Genomic DNA, 14,485 nt, shown 5'->3' with positions numbered 1-14,485 from the left:
CCTTTCTTTATACTACTATCCATGTTTCCAAACAATATACTTATTTCTTTATACTACTATCAATGTTTCCAAACAATATATTTTTATACTACTATCAATATTTCCAAACAATACAATAATTAATCTTAGTTATTTTATATCTATCATTTTCTCTTTAAATTTTTGTAGAAACATCATAATTTCATAAATTACAAAATAATGAACTTTAAAATTTGGATTATAAGATTACAAATTATGAAACTATTACAATTTAAATCAAATTAGATTACATATCGATCATCTACCAGTTCAATCAGTTAGTCTCGGGTTTTAGTGATTTTTTAATATGAATATTTTAAGAACCTAAATTGAATTGTCAGATCTCCGGATTAATCAGTATAATCACAGGGTTGAATTTAAAAACACTGATTTAAATGCAAAAATATTTTAAATACACTCTTTATAAATTACCAAAATATTTATCAAGTTATTAGTGAAACTTTTATCGTAAAATATTTCGCGCTTCCAAAGCGCGGATCGAGATCTAGTCTATCTTATTAAAATAGAAACATTACAACTTCTTTTAGGTAGATTTTAAAGGTGGACCTCTTATATTTAAATTAAACATCATCCCTTATTTATAATACATACCATATACGGTTTCCACATATTATTACATGTGGATTTAATACGTACCATTATTACATGTCGATTTATATACTAAGAATATAATACGTACCATTGCTCTGAAACTAAATCTTACAATTATATTGCAATTATACATAATTCATCTGTTTGTCCATATTGCAATTATATATAATATATAGATATAATATATAGATACCGTTCCTATGAAATACGTACCATTCATCTGTTTGTCCATATTAAAATTATATAATACATATATATAGTAAGAATACTAAGATACATATGAATCATCACATACAATTAGATATTAATATATCTGATCAACTCAAATGTGCAACCATAATCCCTGCCATGATCATATACAAATTAAACATAGTATTTGTAATAAAACCATCATGCTCACACTCATCCAGCTTCTTAAGATTGGTCCACATTGCAATTATATATAATTTATCTGTTTGTCCATATTGCAATTATATATAATTCATCTTAAGATTGGTCCATATTGTTCTTTTAAAAAATTGAATCTCTCAATTCTAAAATATACACTAAATAATCTTTTATAGCAAAACCACTTCTCCAAGTTGATTTAACATGCCTACAATATCAAATTTAATAATATCACAAGTTTTAAAAATCGGTTATAGAAAATATTCTTCTCCAAGTTTATTCTATCAAACCTAAAATCTAGGAAACAATAAAATCGATGTTCTTAGTATTTACTATGGTTAATGTAATTGATTATCGGATATTCATTTCCTTTAAAAATACAGTCAATATTCTTTTATAGAAAAACCCTTCTCCAAGTTGTTTAAATAATCAGTTATGGAAAATCCCCTTCTCCGAGTATATTTTATCCAAGCGAAAATCTAGGAGTCGATCAAATTGTGATATTTTTATTTATTATGATTGATTTAATTGAATGTGAAATATTCTTTTCACCTCACAAAAATTTGTACATAAATACTCGACTTTTTATTCACCATACGACATTCACAAAAACTCCCAAATAAACACAATGTCGAAACCTAGCACTTTAGTTATGATAGATGGTGTGAAACCTTTAAGAAACAATTGGAAAATTCGAGTTAAAGTTCTTCATTGTTGGAAGCAAAAATACCGGTTTTAGAGGCGACACATTTGAATGCATCTTCGCAGATGAATCTGTACTTGCATTTGTTTCAGCTTTTATATTTTTTTTTCTATTCTATTGGTTTATAAATCTGTTTCTTTTTCTGTTTTATATGGTGTAAAGATTGCAGCAGCGTGCCAAAGTAATCACATTAGTACACATTGTTTATTTAAACACATTTAAACAAAATTTTATTTCTCAAAATTTAAAATTAATACACATACCATGTATAACATTTAGTACAAACAAAGATAAAAAAAATTAACACCCGCTCGGTCGAGCAGGTCATGATCTACTTCCAATTTTGTAAAGTTGTACATGACGAAAAAGGTGAAAAGTCCCTCGAGTCAGAAAAGGAAATAATATGAAACAAAACGTGAAATGGGCCAGTAAAATTCAGATGGGTCTTAAAATAAGCCCAAATTAAACAAAGATTGAAAGAAAGAATCGACACGAGGAGAAACGTGAGAATCCATATGTGAAGAAGAAAACTGGTTGGATCGCTGCAAGAAAAAGAGAAGAAAGAGATGGCGACTGCCACAGTTCTCAGCCGCTTGTCACTGACACCGAACCTATCTTCCAAACCAAAATCGTTTTCAAACAGAAGAACAACTCCTACGACTGTTTCCGTCAGAGCGCAAGCTTCTTTCTCCGACCCATTCGTACTTCAGCTAGCAGAATCTCTCGAAGACTCTCTCTCCCCTTCTCCTTCTCCTTCTTTACCTCTCCAGAGAATCCGAGACTCTTCCGCGGAGTCCCTCTTATCAACCCCATGGCCATCCCGAAGAGACGAGCCTTTCCGGTTCACCGACACATCATTCATCCGTTACTCCCAAATCGAACCGGTCTCGACCCAGCAGCAACCCAACTCGGAGATTCTCGACAACCTGACGGAAACCCACTTTCCAAACGCGGTGATTATCGACGGGTTCGTCTCCAATTTGACGATCGCCCCATCGGATTTGCCCGATGGTGTTTACTTCGGGAGCTTCTCGGGTCTACCGGACGACCTCGCTAACCGGGTCTCCGAATTCATCGGAGATTTCGACTCCGGTGATCTGTTCTGGTCGATTAACGGCATGGGGGCACCTGATTTGACTGTGATTTACGTTCCGGCTGGATGTAAGGTGGAGAATTCGATTCATCTGAGGTACTTTTCTGGTCAAACCGGTGACCGGGAATCGAAAAGGTTACCGGTATCGAATCCTAGGGTTTTTGTCTTGGTAGAGGAAGGAGGTGAGATTGGTATAATCGAAGAGTTTGTGGGTAAAGACGAACAAGGGTTTTATTGGACCAATCCTGTTTTGGAAGTTGTTGTCTTAAAGAATGCCAAGGTTAAGCATTCCTACTTGCAGCAAGAGTCTACGGCTGCTGCTCATATCAAGTGGACTTTCGTCCGACAGGTTCTCTTCTTGTCCTCTTCCGTGACAAAATTAGCTTTAGTTTAGTTTTGGTTTTAGGAAAAAAAACGTCAATCTGATAGGAAAGTTGTAATTTTTGTATTGAATCGTTTTAAGGGGAGTGTCTTTGTTGTTGGTGCTGGGGTAAGAAAAAGTTGTAATCTTTATGATTGAATTCTTCTGGAGGATCAATAATTAGTGTAGTTAAGTGTCATGTGAGTTTTGCTTTTATACCTTGGTTAAAATAAAAATTGGATGTTCATTGTTCAGGAGAGTGAATATTTTCCATGTGGTTGATCTTTTTTGTAGGAGGCAGAGAGCGAGTACGAGCTTGTAGAAGTGAGTACCGGCGGGAGATTAGGGAGGCACAATGTTCATGTGCAGCAACTGGGGCCCGATACGCTCACGGAGCTAACAACGTTTCATATGTGCGTCAACGACCAGACTCTTGATCTCCATAGCAGAATTGTTTTAGACCATCCCCGAGGCTCTTCCCGTCAGCTCCACAAGTGTATCGTTGCTCACTCCTCTGGTCAAGCTGTGTTCGATGGCAATGTCCGAGTTAACAAGTATGCTCAACAGACGGACGCGGGACAACTGACGAGAAGCCTTCTTTTGAAACCTCGAGCCACCGTGAACATAAAACCCAACCTTCAGATCATTGCAGATGATGTCAAGTGCTCACACGGAGCTGCTATCAGTGATCTCGAAGAAGACCAGCTCTTCTATTTCCAAGCTCGTGGGATCGACTTGGAGACTGCAAGAAGAGCTCTCATTTCCTCTTTTGGTTCAGAGGTGATCGAGAAGTTTCCAAATCGGGAAATACGCGACCAAGCTAGGAATCACGTCAAGTCCTTACTCTGATCTTTACAAAGACAACAATCATCTCAAACCTATCGCGTGGTATTCACGCGTCACTCCTGCGATTCATCTGTATGTGTTCATTACTATGTGAGGCCCATCGATTTTGGTTTAGGCCCATTTAAAAGAAAACAACAAACAGTTGGCTTCTATGTGAATTTTAACAGCGTGCAGTTTTTTTCATTACAATTTACAACTGCATGAATAAAACGGCAGGATTTCCGAGATTTACTCCTTTGATTTGTAAAAACCACACGCTTTTTATGTAAAATCTTATAAAACAACAAACGCTTGATTTTAATACCGCCTCCCTCTCCTCCATCTATATAGCCTCCTCCATCGACGTCGGAGATTCTCACTGTCGCCGGTGTAATCACTTGGACAGATTCCGCCGTGTACGCTCGCGCCTCTCGCGAAAACTGACATCCTTCACATCTCATCTTCTCACTCTGTAAGTTCCGGTTAGTAACGTGGACGTTAGTTACCCAAATCTAGGGTTTGTAACTTATCACGATAGCTCCCATCATTAGGATGAATCTAGATATTGCTGTATCAGATCGGTTGATGAATTTAAACTAAGAAGTGGATTTTTGTTGTGAGCCAATGCAGTAAGAATGGCGAGCAATGATTTGAAGACATGGGTTTCGGACAAGCTGATGGTGCTACTTGGCTATTCTGACAAATCTGTTGTTAGCTATCTCATTAAAATGGGTAAATTTGATCCCTTTTCAGTTTATGGAGCTTATGAATCACTTTCTTTTTTTGATAATTTACTAATGGGGGTTGTTGTTGTTGTTATCTTCGTGCAGCTAAAGAATCAAAATCACCAGCTGAAATTGTTGGAGTGTTGGTGGATTATGGGATTGCTTCTTCTGGTGATACTCGTTCCTTTGCTGAAGAGATTTTTGCTAGAGTTCCTCATAAAACTGCTGGTGTCAATGTGAGTTCTCTTGGTTGTGTTTTGCCTTTTGGAAGTAGAATTCGTTTTTTTTTCCTTCTCTGAATTCGTTTTCTGCTCCTCTGACAGCTCTACCAACAACGGGAAGCAGAGGCAGCAATGCTAGTTAGGAAGCAACAAACATATACTCTTATAGATGATGATGATGATGATGAAGACGAAGTGGTTAAGGAGAAAAAACCTTCAGCTTCTGAATCTAGAAAGTCAGATAAGGCTAAGAAGAGGTTTAGAAAGAAAAGTGGGCAGTCTGATGACAGTGATGAAGAGGTATAGTTTCTTTTTCCTCATTGCCAAATTCCAGTTTCTTTCTTTCTTCATGGTGACATTTGGCCTTGGCGTCTCGTCTGATAAAGCTGAGAACAACATTGTAGGTGCCTGTTAGAGAGGAAAGTAGAAACGTTAGAAGAAAGGTCTCTGAAGACGAGGATGATGGTTCTGAGGTATATCTGATGATCCCCTTAGTCTTTTGCTTTAGAAAGGCAGTAAGTAGAATATTTTCTATAGATCGGAGTGGATAACACCAGTGCTAATATAGTTTACTTTGTTCTTGTACACAGTCCGAAGAGGAAAGAGTGCGTGACCAAAAGGAGAGAGAAGAACTCGAGCAGCATTTAAGAGATCGTGATACTGCACGGACACGAAAGGTATGCCTCAAAATTGCATTCTTGGTATAATTTTTGTTTTCTGCTCCGGATAGGTCATGTAGTTGTAGCCGGCCAGGGGCTAATTATTGTCGACAATTGTGTGCAAGTTCTTAATGAATGAGATTTCGCGTGATTCATAACACAGGCAAATCTAGATTCGTTTAAGGAAAATGGATTAAGATATAACATACACATTCATATGTTATATTATATTCCTGAGAGAATGAGAAACATGTAGTTAGCATGGCTCACTTATCTATGTACTCTGTAGATGTGAAAGTCAGTGACATGTTCTTTTCATTTGTTTAATGATCAGCTAACGGAGCAAAAGTTGTCAAAGAAAGAGCAAGGTACACTGTTATAATTTGTGCATGAACCTACATTAACATTTTTATTTTGCATTGTGATCTAGGCATAAGTCTTTTCAACTGAAAGTCTCATGTTGGACTTTTTTTTCTTTATTTCAAAACAGAGGAGGCTCTTCGAAGAGAGGACGCTTTTAAGAAGGATGATTTACAGTCTTTAAGGTAATGAACCTTTTTTTTCTTCTATGTGCTTTTTGACAGAGATAGAAGGTAATGAAGTATACTTGCCTAGCATAACCTGTGTCTCGTATGTTTAGTCTTGCCATTGCTAATTACCAATTCTTGACTCTATCAACCATTAGCGTGTAATAACCAATGACGTTTTTCCTACTGATCTGACAGAAATGATCTCTTTGAAGGCTATTTCGTGCTGTCCGTATTATTGATATCATTTTTTGGTTCTAATGCAGGAAAGTCTCAAGACAAGAATATTTGAAGAAGAGGGAACAGAAGAAACTGGACGAACTAAGGTACGTAACATGTAGATGTTTGCACCTTTTTGTTATTTTTATTGCGATCTTCCGGTTAATTGGTTTCTACGGTTTCCTCCTTTTCCATAGGGATGAGATAGAAGATGAAAAATATCTTTTCGATGGTGAAAAGCTCACAGAAACAGAGCTTCGTGAGACTAGGTAACTGCAACATCTTTCTCGCATCAATATTGTTGTTGCCATTGGCAAAATCTATCTGATGCAATGCGTTGTTTTGACGAGGAAAATGAAATTTCAGATATGATTTATTCTTTGTTTTTTTTTCTTGCAATTCTAAAAGCTATATGGTGGCATTCATATTTACAAGGTATGTTAAGTTTTGGTTAATTGAGCTTCGGTTGATCTGTTTCTCTTTTATAGATACAAGAGAGAGCTTTACGATCTGGTTAAGAAAAGAACAGAAGATGAAGATAACGTAGAGGAGGTAATGTTTGCATCTTGCTGGACTCTCCTGATTTTGTAAAATTTATATATATATATATATATATATATCTAACCCATATTCTTCTTACTCCTACTTCTCGGGTGTTCAGTATAGAATTCCAGATGCTTATGATGATCAAGAGGGGGGTGTTAATCAGGAGAAGAGATTTGCTGTTGCTGTGCAACGATACAAGTGAGTACAAAGAGCGCTTTGCTAGATATCGAACACATTCTAATCTGCTTGCGCTTGCCATATCTATCTGTAGTATTTTTCAAAGCCCTTTTGAGCGTTCCTAATCATCTCTTTTGTTTAGGGACCTGGATTCAAGGGAGAAGATGGATCCATTTGCAGAGCAAGAAGCTTGGGAGGACCATCAGATTGGTAATTCTGTTTTAACTATATTTCAGTTGACCAGTCTTGTCTTTACTGTCCACTGATTTAAATGACACTGTTCTCTCGTGCTGATTTTTAAGTGTTATTACTATGCAGGAAAAGCAAAACTAAAATTTGGCTCAAAGAACAAAAAAGCCTCTGACGATTATCAGTAAGACCTGTTACATATTTGTTGTTTTATTCATATTCTATTACGTTGGGGTTTGTTTGTCTCCTTTGAAAATACGCGTCGTTAGCTTCCTAAACCATTGTTTATGCCCATGATCTGTGGATTCTAAGTGTTTGCTTTTTGCAGGTTTGTGTTTGAGGACCAAATAAGTTTTATAAAGGAATCTGTGATGGCTGGTGAAAATGTATTACCTATATCTGTTAAACCTGATGAGACCTTGTATAACATGTAGCTGACTTTTTGTTTTTGCCATGCAGTATGAAGATGATATGCATCCTAAAGAAGCTCAAGATGCGGCTGAAAAAACAGCTTTAGAAGAACTTCAGGTGCTATCTTTTTCTGTTGTTTTCTTCCATATTGACTCTGTTTGGTCAAACTCAACCAACCAAATTTTCTTTTTAAGATGCAGTTCGAATAAGTTCAGATTATCTGTTACCTTTGAATTAATATCCGTAGCAAAAATAAACTTATCCTAAATTGTTCTTGCATCTGTTTGTTTGTGATTCAGGAGGTCAGAAAAAGCCTGCCAATTTACGGGTATCGTGAGCAATTGCTTCAGGCCGTGGAAGAGCATCAGGTGATTCTAGATCTCATGTCTTTGCCGTCGATTTACATACTGCAACACTCAGCGTTTAAAAAGAAAATGTTTACAGTTTTTAAAAGAACATCTAACAGACGAGAAGCTCATTTTAACAATCCCTATTGAAAGTGAAACAAGATCAATAGAGAACAAAACCCTCATAAACTATAGGAAGCATCAAATTTCAGTGTCGTGTACAACGGAAAAGAAAATGTGGATTGAAGTTTTTGATTGTAAAATTCTGCATAATTCTTTTTTAGAATATTTTGTTTTGTTATGGTTTCTTCTGCTACATGTAACTGAAATTTGAAACATTCTTGCAACCTCTTTATTAGGTTCTTGTCATTGTGGGAGACACTGGTTCAGGAAAGACAACACAAATACCACAATATCTCCATGAAGCTGGTTACACCAAGCGCGGAAAGGTACAAACCTACTCCTTGCCCGGAATTGTAGCATATAGTTAGACACTCATAGTTCCTTCAAAATGAACTGTTAGTGTTAAATTCGTTAATAGATTGGCCTGTTAGTCCTAAGTTGACAGCTGTTAGCTTGTTGAGAATGAACTACTTTGAAGTTGTTCGTTCCTTATAAAAGATGTGGTTTTGTTTATGAAGAAAGACAAGACTAAGACTTGCTCATGACCTTGTGGTTGAGTAGCTTCAAAATTATAGAGTGGCTGGCAAAGTAGTTCCTCTCTCAAGTAAAGTACCGTAATACTTTTCTATTATGTTTCAGGTTGGTTGTACACAGCCCCGAAGAGTTGCAGCTATGAGTGTTGCTGCCCGTGTGGCTCAAGAGATGGGTGTCAAACTTGGACATGAGGTATGTTTGCCTTTTTCCCCCTTTTGCTGCTTGTAAGTATATTGTTACAAAACTGTCGGTTATGTCTCAGAATCTAAAATGTGGGTGGTGCTTGTCCCAGGTTGGCTATTCCATTCGATTTGAAGATTGTACTTCAGACAAAACTGTTCTGAAGTATATGACTGACGGAATGCTTCTGCGTGAGCTGCTTGGCGAACCAGATCTGGCCAGCTACAGGTAATGGGCATCCTTTCACATTTCTAATTATAACTATTGAACAGATAAACGTTTTTACTTACTGATTGCAAAACCTTTCAGTGTCGTCATTGTAGACGAGGCGCACGAAAGAACCTTGTCAACCGATATACTGTTTGGATTAGTTAAGGCAAGTGGATCTTCTTACTTATGCGATCAGGGTTAGATCCTTGAATTAATTCTGATTGGCTATTCCTTTATTTGACAGGATATAGCGCGGTTTCGACCTGATTTGAAGTTGTTGATATCTAGTGCAACAATGGATGCAGAAAAGTTTTCTGATTATTTCGATACAGCGCCTATTTTTAGTTTCCCAGGAAGAAGGTATCCTGTCGAAATTAACTTTACAAGTGCACCTGAAGCTGACTACATGGACGCAGCAATAGTTACTGTACTTACTATCCATGTGAGGGAGCCGCTTGGAGATATATTGGTCTTCTTAACTGGTCAAGAGGAAATTGAAACTGCAGAAGAGATCTTGAAGCAAAGGATAAGAGGTTTGGGTACAAAGATCCGTGAACTAATCATATGCCCGATTTACGCAAACCTTCCAAGCGAACTCCAAGCAAAGATATTTGAGCCAACTCCAGAAGGGGCACGGAAAGTAGTCCTAGCAACAAACATTGCTGAAACATCATTGACGATTGATGGTATAAAGTATGTTGTTGATCCTGGATTTAGCAAGATGAAATCATATAACCCGAGAACAGGGATGGAGTCTTTGCTGATTACTCCTATCTCTAAGGCTTCAGCAACTCAACGTGCTGGTCGAGCTGGAAGAACAAGCGCAGGGAAGTGTTACCGTCTGTACACAGCGTTTAATTACAACAACGACTTGGAGGAGAACACGGTGCCAGAAGTACAGAGAACAAATCTTGCAAGTGTGGTACTTGCTTTGAAGAGTCTTGGAATTCATGATCTCATAAACTTTGATTTTATGGACCCTCCACCTGCTGAAGCACTTGTGAAGGCTTTAGAGCTTCTCTTCGCTCTAGGTGCTCTAAATAAGCTTGGTGAATTGACCAAAGCTGGTAGAAGGATGGCAGAGTTTCCCCTTGATCCGATGTTATCGAAGATGATTGTTGTTTCTGACAAGTACAAGTGCTCAGATGAGGTAATATCAATTGCTGCTATGTTGTCAGTTGGAGGGTCTGTCTTCTACCGTCCCAAGGACAAACAGGTTCACGCTGACAATGCAAGAATGAATTTTCACACTGGAAATGTCGGTGACCACATTGCTTTGCTAAAGGTTTTGAATTTTCTCTTTCTCTCTTCTTTTCCTTCCCTTCCATTATCTTCGCATGTTTATCGTTTTTGTTGTTGTTTTGTGAAGGTTTACAGCTCATGGAAGGAAACAAACTACTCAACACAATGGTGCTATGAGAACTACATTCAGGTACCGTATTGTCTCTCTATACTGATCATTGCATCGGATTGGATAAGAATCCGTTTGACATTGGTTTTGGGTTGAATATATGTTCAGGTACGGAGCATGAAAAGAGCCAGAGATATCCGTGACCAGTTGGAAGGACTTCTGGAGAGAGTGGAAATAGAAATCAGCTCCAACATGAACGAATTGGATTCCGTTAGGAAATCCATTGTAGCTGGTGCTCTCACTTTCTTTTTTGGTTATTTTAAAATGTATTGTATATATACACCTCTGCTAATGATCTTCTTGATCAGGTTTTTTCCCGCACACTGCGAAGCTGCAGAAGAATGGATCATATCGGACTGTGAAGCATCCCCAGACCGTGCACATACATCCCAACTCAGGATTATCTCAGGTTAATTAATTCTCTCTATGTGAACCAAAAAACAAATATACGAGTACTGATAGAATCTTGATGAGTTCTTCTCAATGCTTATTGTAGGTGTTGCCTAGATGGGTTGTATATCATGAACTGGTGCTTACCTCCAAGGAATACATGCGACAGGTAATTAATTATTCATTTTTTATTATTGATGGGTTTAATCATATAACTGGATTAATGTTTTGAGTTGTTTTGGTTTTACTTTTCTGGTTTCATTTCTTTGTATACTTAAAACTCCAAAATTACAGGTAACGGAGTTGAAACCAGAGTGGTTGATTGAGTTAGCTCCGCACTACTACCAGCTCAAGGACGTTGAAGATGGTAAAAACCTTTTTATTATATTTCTATATTGTTATTTGTAGAATTGAATTTCGATCTCTAACGACAAAACCCATGTTGGTAAATAAAATTTCAGATGCATCAAAGAAAATGCCCAAAGGAGCTGGTAAAGCTGCGATGTAAGAACTCAGACTGGAAACAGATATGGTTGTGTAGAAAACTTTGGCAGATTTCTAGAAGAGCTCTCTTTACTACTACATTAACTTCTTTTGGTGTTAGAAAATTGTTGCAATGACTATTTTGGTGTTAGAAAATTGTTGCAATGATTATGAATAGTCCAGATCAGTGACCACTTTGGTCTTCACCAACTCTTTCTTGGCATCTCAAACACGTGATACAAATCTCTACCTAATTTATCATATAAAGCAAACACTGTTTTTCTACTCTATTTTGCAGTTCATAAACTAATTCACCAGGCTCTCTTTCATTCCCTGTTTGCTACTAGAAGACTTATTTGCACTATTCGCACGGATGTATTAAGACTATCTTCAATGACTTTTTATAAAAAAAAATTAAAATAGAATAATTTATTATAGAATGACTTTTGTTCCATTTGTGTTATTCCAAAACTGTTATGGATAAGTAGTAATGGAGATGTCACACGGGCAATTTTTGAACACATATCCCCTCCACTGTAGCCTCAAATCTGACAATGTGGGCTGGACCGCCACTTTTTGCGGTCACAAAAACATATCTAATAAGATTGAGAGAAAACTGTCAATTCATATACAAGATATCTTTAATTCATATCCGATTTGATTTACACTACAAATATTTAAAAGAAATTCAAACAACATATATTTTGTTTATTTTCTTGGACATACATCGGTTGCTACATAGTTTGCCACATATTTTAATTTTGTTGATTAGCTGATGAAAATGTCAGATGTACAATAGTTTAAAATAAAATAAATCAAAATAGATGTTTTATAAATCTATTATTTTTAGAAAATTTATTTTTTTATAATTTTATAAGTTAATAAAATAAAGAAAATTTAATCAAATAGTGAAATTTTAATGTTATATAAAATATATACTTCTTATAATGTTTCGATCCTATCAGTTACTCTTATGTTAATTTTAGTTATGTGTTTGTATAGATAACTTTTTAGATTGGTTATGTAATCATGCGAATAATTATGTTTTAAAAGTTTGAGAATTTAAGATATGTTAATAATTTTTTTTAAATGTAAACAACAAAATCAAGACTAATCGGAGTAACACGACTGTAACACTTGCATTGATTTTGAATCATTTAAACAAAAATAAAACTTTTATAAGGATGGTATTGTGATAGATCGAAATATTTATGAATATATCTCTTATATAAGACTAAAATTTTATTGTTTAGTTAAGTTTTTAATTTTAATAGATAACAAAAATTTATAAATGTTTACATTTTCTAAATATATCTTTATAAAACAATTTTTGATCATTTTTAACATTGTATACATGACATTTCGCTAGCAAAAATAATTGCCTAACTGTTGATGTGGCGACTGTATATGTTTTCGCCAAATATAAATAAAATGTATGTTATTTAAATTTTTCAAAAGTACATGTATGTTTTTGCACGGTCATTTAACCAAGGTATGAATTAACATATGACGATATGTTAGGAATGAAACAACCATTTTCTGTATAATCAAACATATCTATTTATTAAATAAGCCACTAAGGGGGGTTATTGGTTAAAAAAAATTTAGAGAAGTTATTAAATTTTGAGATTCCATTGCTATTGGTTTATGAATTTTTAAAATCTGAGTAGAATTTATTATTATTGGGGTAATAACTTTTAAATTCCACTCAAAATCCTTTGTTATTGGAAAAGTTTATTTTTCATTGATTTTGAGATTCTATTAAAATCTATTGTTATTTGGATGTAAATTTTCTTTGTTTTAACTCATAAGACTCAACTTTAAAAATATCATCAATACCCATAAGATTTTTGAAATCAATGTAATAAACTACACTCACATACAAAAACATACAAAATTGAAGAATGAAATAATACAAATCACAAATTTAACATAATACAAATCACAACTTAAAAAAAAATAACTATTAAATATTAACAAAACTAATTTCTTACTTCAAAAATTTAACAATCAATAGAATTCTATACACAAGTTTTTTTTCCCCGTCAAAGTTGATTCATTTCATTCATAGCCACAAGGGCAACAACATACAAGATTGAGATCTTAAAACCAGTGGACAAATCTTACAATCCCTGGAAACATAGCCCATAACAGGGAGACACAAACCCAAACAAAGGGTGACATTTACAACAAACTACAGAATCACTAGAGGACTCTACACTTTTCCAACCAAATCTTTAAAGACACCTTGACAAGAGAAATCAATACCAGTCCATCTAAGCTTAGAAACAGCCGAAACTCTTGCCGAAACCACACAAGAGAGAGGAAGCGATGCAGTAGCCGAAACAACGAAACAAGACTAGACTTACCTGAACCTCCAGTTCACGGTAACCATGAGAAAAACATCAGACAGTGAACAGAGAAGAACAACACCCGGGACCACGCCCCTTCCTCAAGCGAACCTTCATCGGAACGTCGACACCTCTCAACCTCTTTATTTCAACAAACAGAGGCCACCAACAGAGTAGAAGACAAACCGGAAAACACCCTTATTCAAAGGCCACGAGAAAGACACCTTCCAAGAATGGGACAAGTAACCTGAAACTTCTCAGAGATGTTACACATGTCCTGCTCACCACACACCACCACGCCACCATCACACACATCGCTTACACCGTTGCCGGACAAAGATAAGAGAGGACAAACACTAAAACCCAGCCAAGGACGTCTCAGATTCAGCTACTCAGAAGCCAACAACCCAACTGATGACTAAGACGAGTAAAGAATAAAGACCAAAGACATCCCAAAACACTAAAGTGAGTTGAAGGATTAGGTCACCGGAAGACAAGATCTGAACAAAAGCTAAGACAAAAAAATCAGAGAAGAAGACGATTTCAGGAGAACTACTCCGTAGATCCACCATCTTCTTCATCACAATAAAACAGATCTGATAGCTTTGACCGGAGAACTCACTGATAAACCTCTTTCACCGCAACCACTCAACTACCCAAATGAAATCTCAGACAAAACCCCATGAAAACAACTACTCATTCAAGCTAATGGAAGGACAAAGGCCGACGTCGTGGCTGTGTGAGCTCATGCACGCCGACCTTAACCAGATCTAACCTCCCCTT

General features: G+C 36.2%; 2 protein-coding genes across 2 annotated transcripts; both read left to right on the top strand.

Moving 5' to 3' along the window:
• Nucleotides 1-2,215: 2,215 nt before the first annotated feature.
• LOC108805182 (protein ABCI7, chloroplastic) lies at nucleotides 2,216-4,201 on the top strand. Its single transcript, XM_018577154.2, has 2 exons — nucleotides 2,216-3,162; nucleotides 3,469-4,201. Exons 1-2 carry the CDS (start codon nucleotides 2,287-2,289, stop codon nucleotides 4,021-4,023), a joined length of 1,431 nt encoding a protein of 476 aa, XP_018432656.1. The 5' UTR covers nucleotides 2,216-2,286; the 3' UTR covers nucleotides 4,024-4,201.
• A 129-nt stretch (nucleotides 4,202-4,330) lies between these two features.
• LOC108863183 (pre-mRNA-splicing factor ATP-dependent RNA helicase DEAH1) lies at nucleotides 4,331-11,636 on the top strand. Its single transcript, XM_018637516.2, has 29 exons — nucleotides 4,331-4,471; nucleotides 4,630-4,731; nucleotides 4,830-4,960; nucleotides 5,048-5,245; nucleotides 5,350-5,418; nucleotides 5,536-5,622; nucleotides 5,939-5,972; nucleotides 6,095-6,149; nucleotides 6,398-6,457; nucleotides 6,548-6,619; nucleotides 6,839-6,902; nucleotides 7,012-7,094; nucleotides 7,216-7,283; nucleotides 7,392-7,446; nucleotides 7,591-7,648; nucleotides 7,722-7,790; nucleotides 7,973-8,041; nucleotides 8,380-8,469; nucleotides 8,783-8,869; nucleotides 8,970-9,085; nucleotides 9,167-9,233; nucleotides 9,312-10,352; nucleotides 10,437-10,499; nucleotides 10,587-10,710; nucleotides 10,787-10,887; nucleotides 10,975-11,037; nucleotides 11,163-11,235; nucleotides 11,330-11,488; nucleotides 11,520-11,636. Exons 2-28 carry the CDS (start codon nucleotides 4,635-4,637, stop codon nucleotides 11,374-11,376), a joined length of 3,141 nt encoding a protein of 1,046 aa, XP_018493018.1. The 5' UTR covers nucleotides 4,331-4,471; nucleotides 4,630-4,634; the 3' UTR covers nucleotides 11,377-11,488; nucleotides 11,520-11,636.
• Nucleotides 11,637-14,485: the final 2,849 nt, after the last annotated feature.

The sequence above is a fragment of the Raphanus sativus genome, chromosome 5 (genome assembly GCF_000801105.2).
Source record: "Raphanus sativus cultivar WK10039 chromosome 5, ASM80110v3, whole genome shotgun sequence".
In the NCBI taxonomy this organism is placed as follows: domain Eukaryota; kingdom Viridiplantae; phylum Streptophyta; class Magnoliopsida; order Brassicales; family Brassicaceae; genus Raphanus; species Raphanus sativus.
Note: the sequence above shows the minus strand (reverse complement) of the source record. Positions and strands in the feature narration are given on the sequence as shown.

Excerpts from the sequence above, each read along its gene's own strand:
- LOC108805182 (XM_018577154.2), top strand. The coding sequence starts at position 2,287 with ATGGCGACTGCCACAGTTCTCAGCCGCTTGTCACTGACACCGAACCTA. Across the intron at positions 3,163-3,468 it reads AGTGGACTTTCGTCCGACAG|GAGGCAGAGAGCGAGTACGA; the intron begins GTTCTCTTCTTG and ends TCTTTTTTGTAG.
- LOC108863183 (XM_018637516.2), top strand. The coding sequence starts at position 4,635 with ATGGCGAGCAATGATTTGAAGACATGGGTTTCGGACAAGCTGATGGTG. Across the intron at positions 7,284-7,391 it reads TTGGGAGGACCATCAGATTG|GAAAAGCAAAACTAAAATTT; the intron begins GTAATTCTGTTT and ends ATTACTATGCAG. Across the intron at positions 7,791-7,972 it reads CAGCTTTAGAAGAACTTCAG|GAGGTCAGAAAAAGCCTGCC; the intron begins GTGCTATCTTTT and ends TTTGTGATTCAG.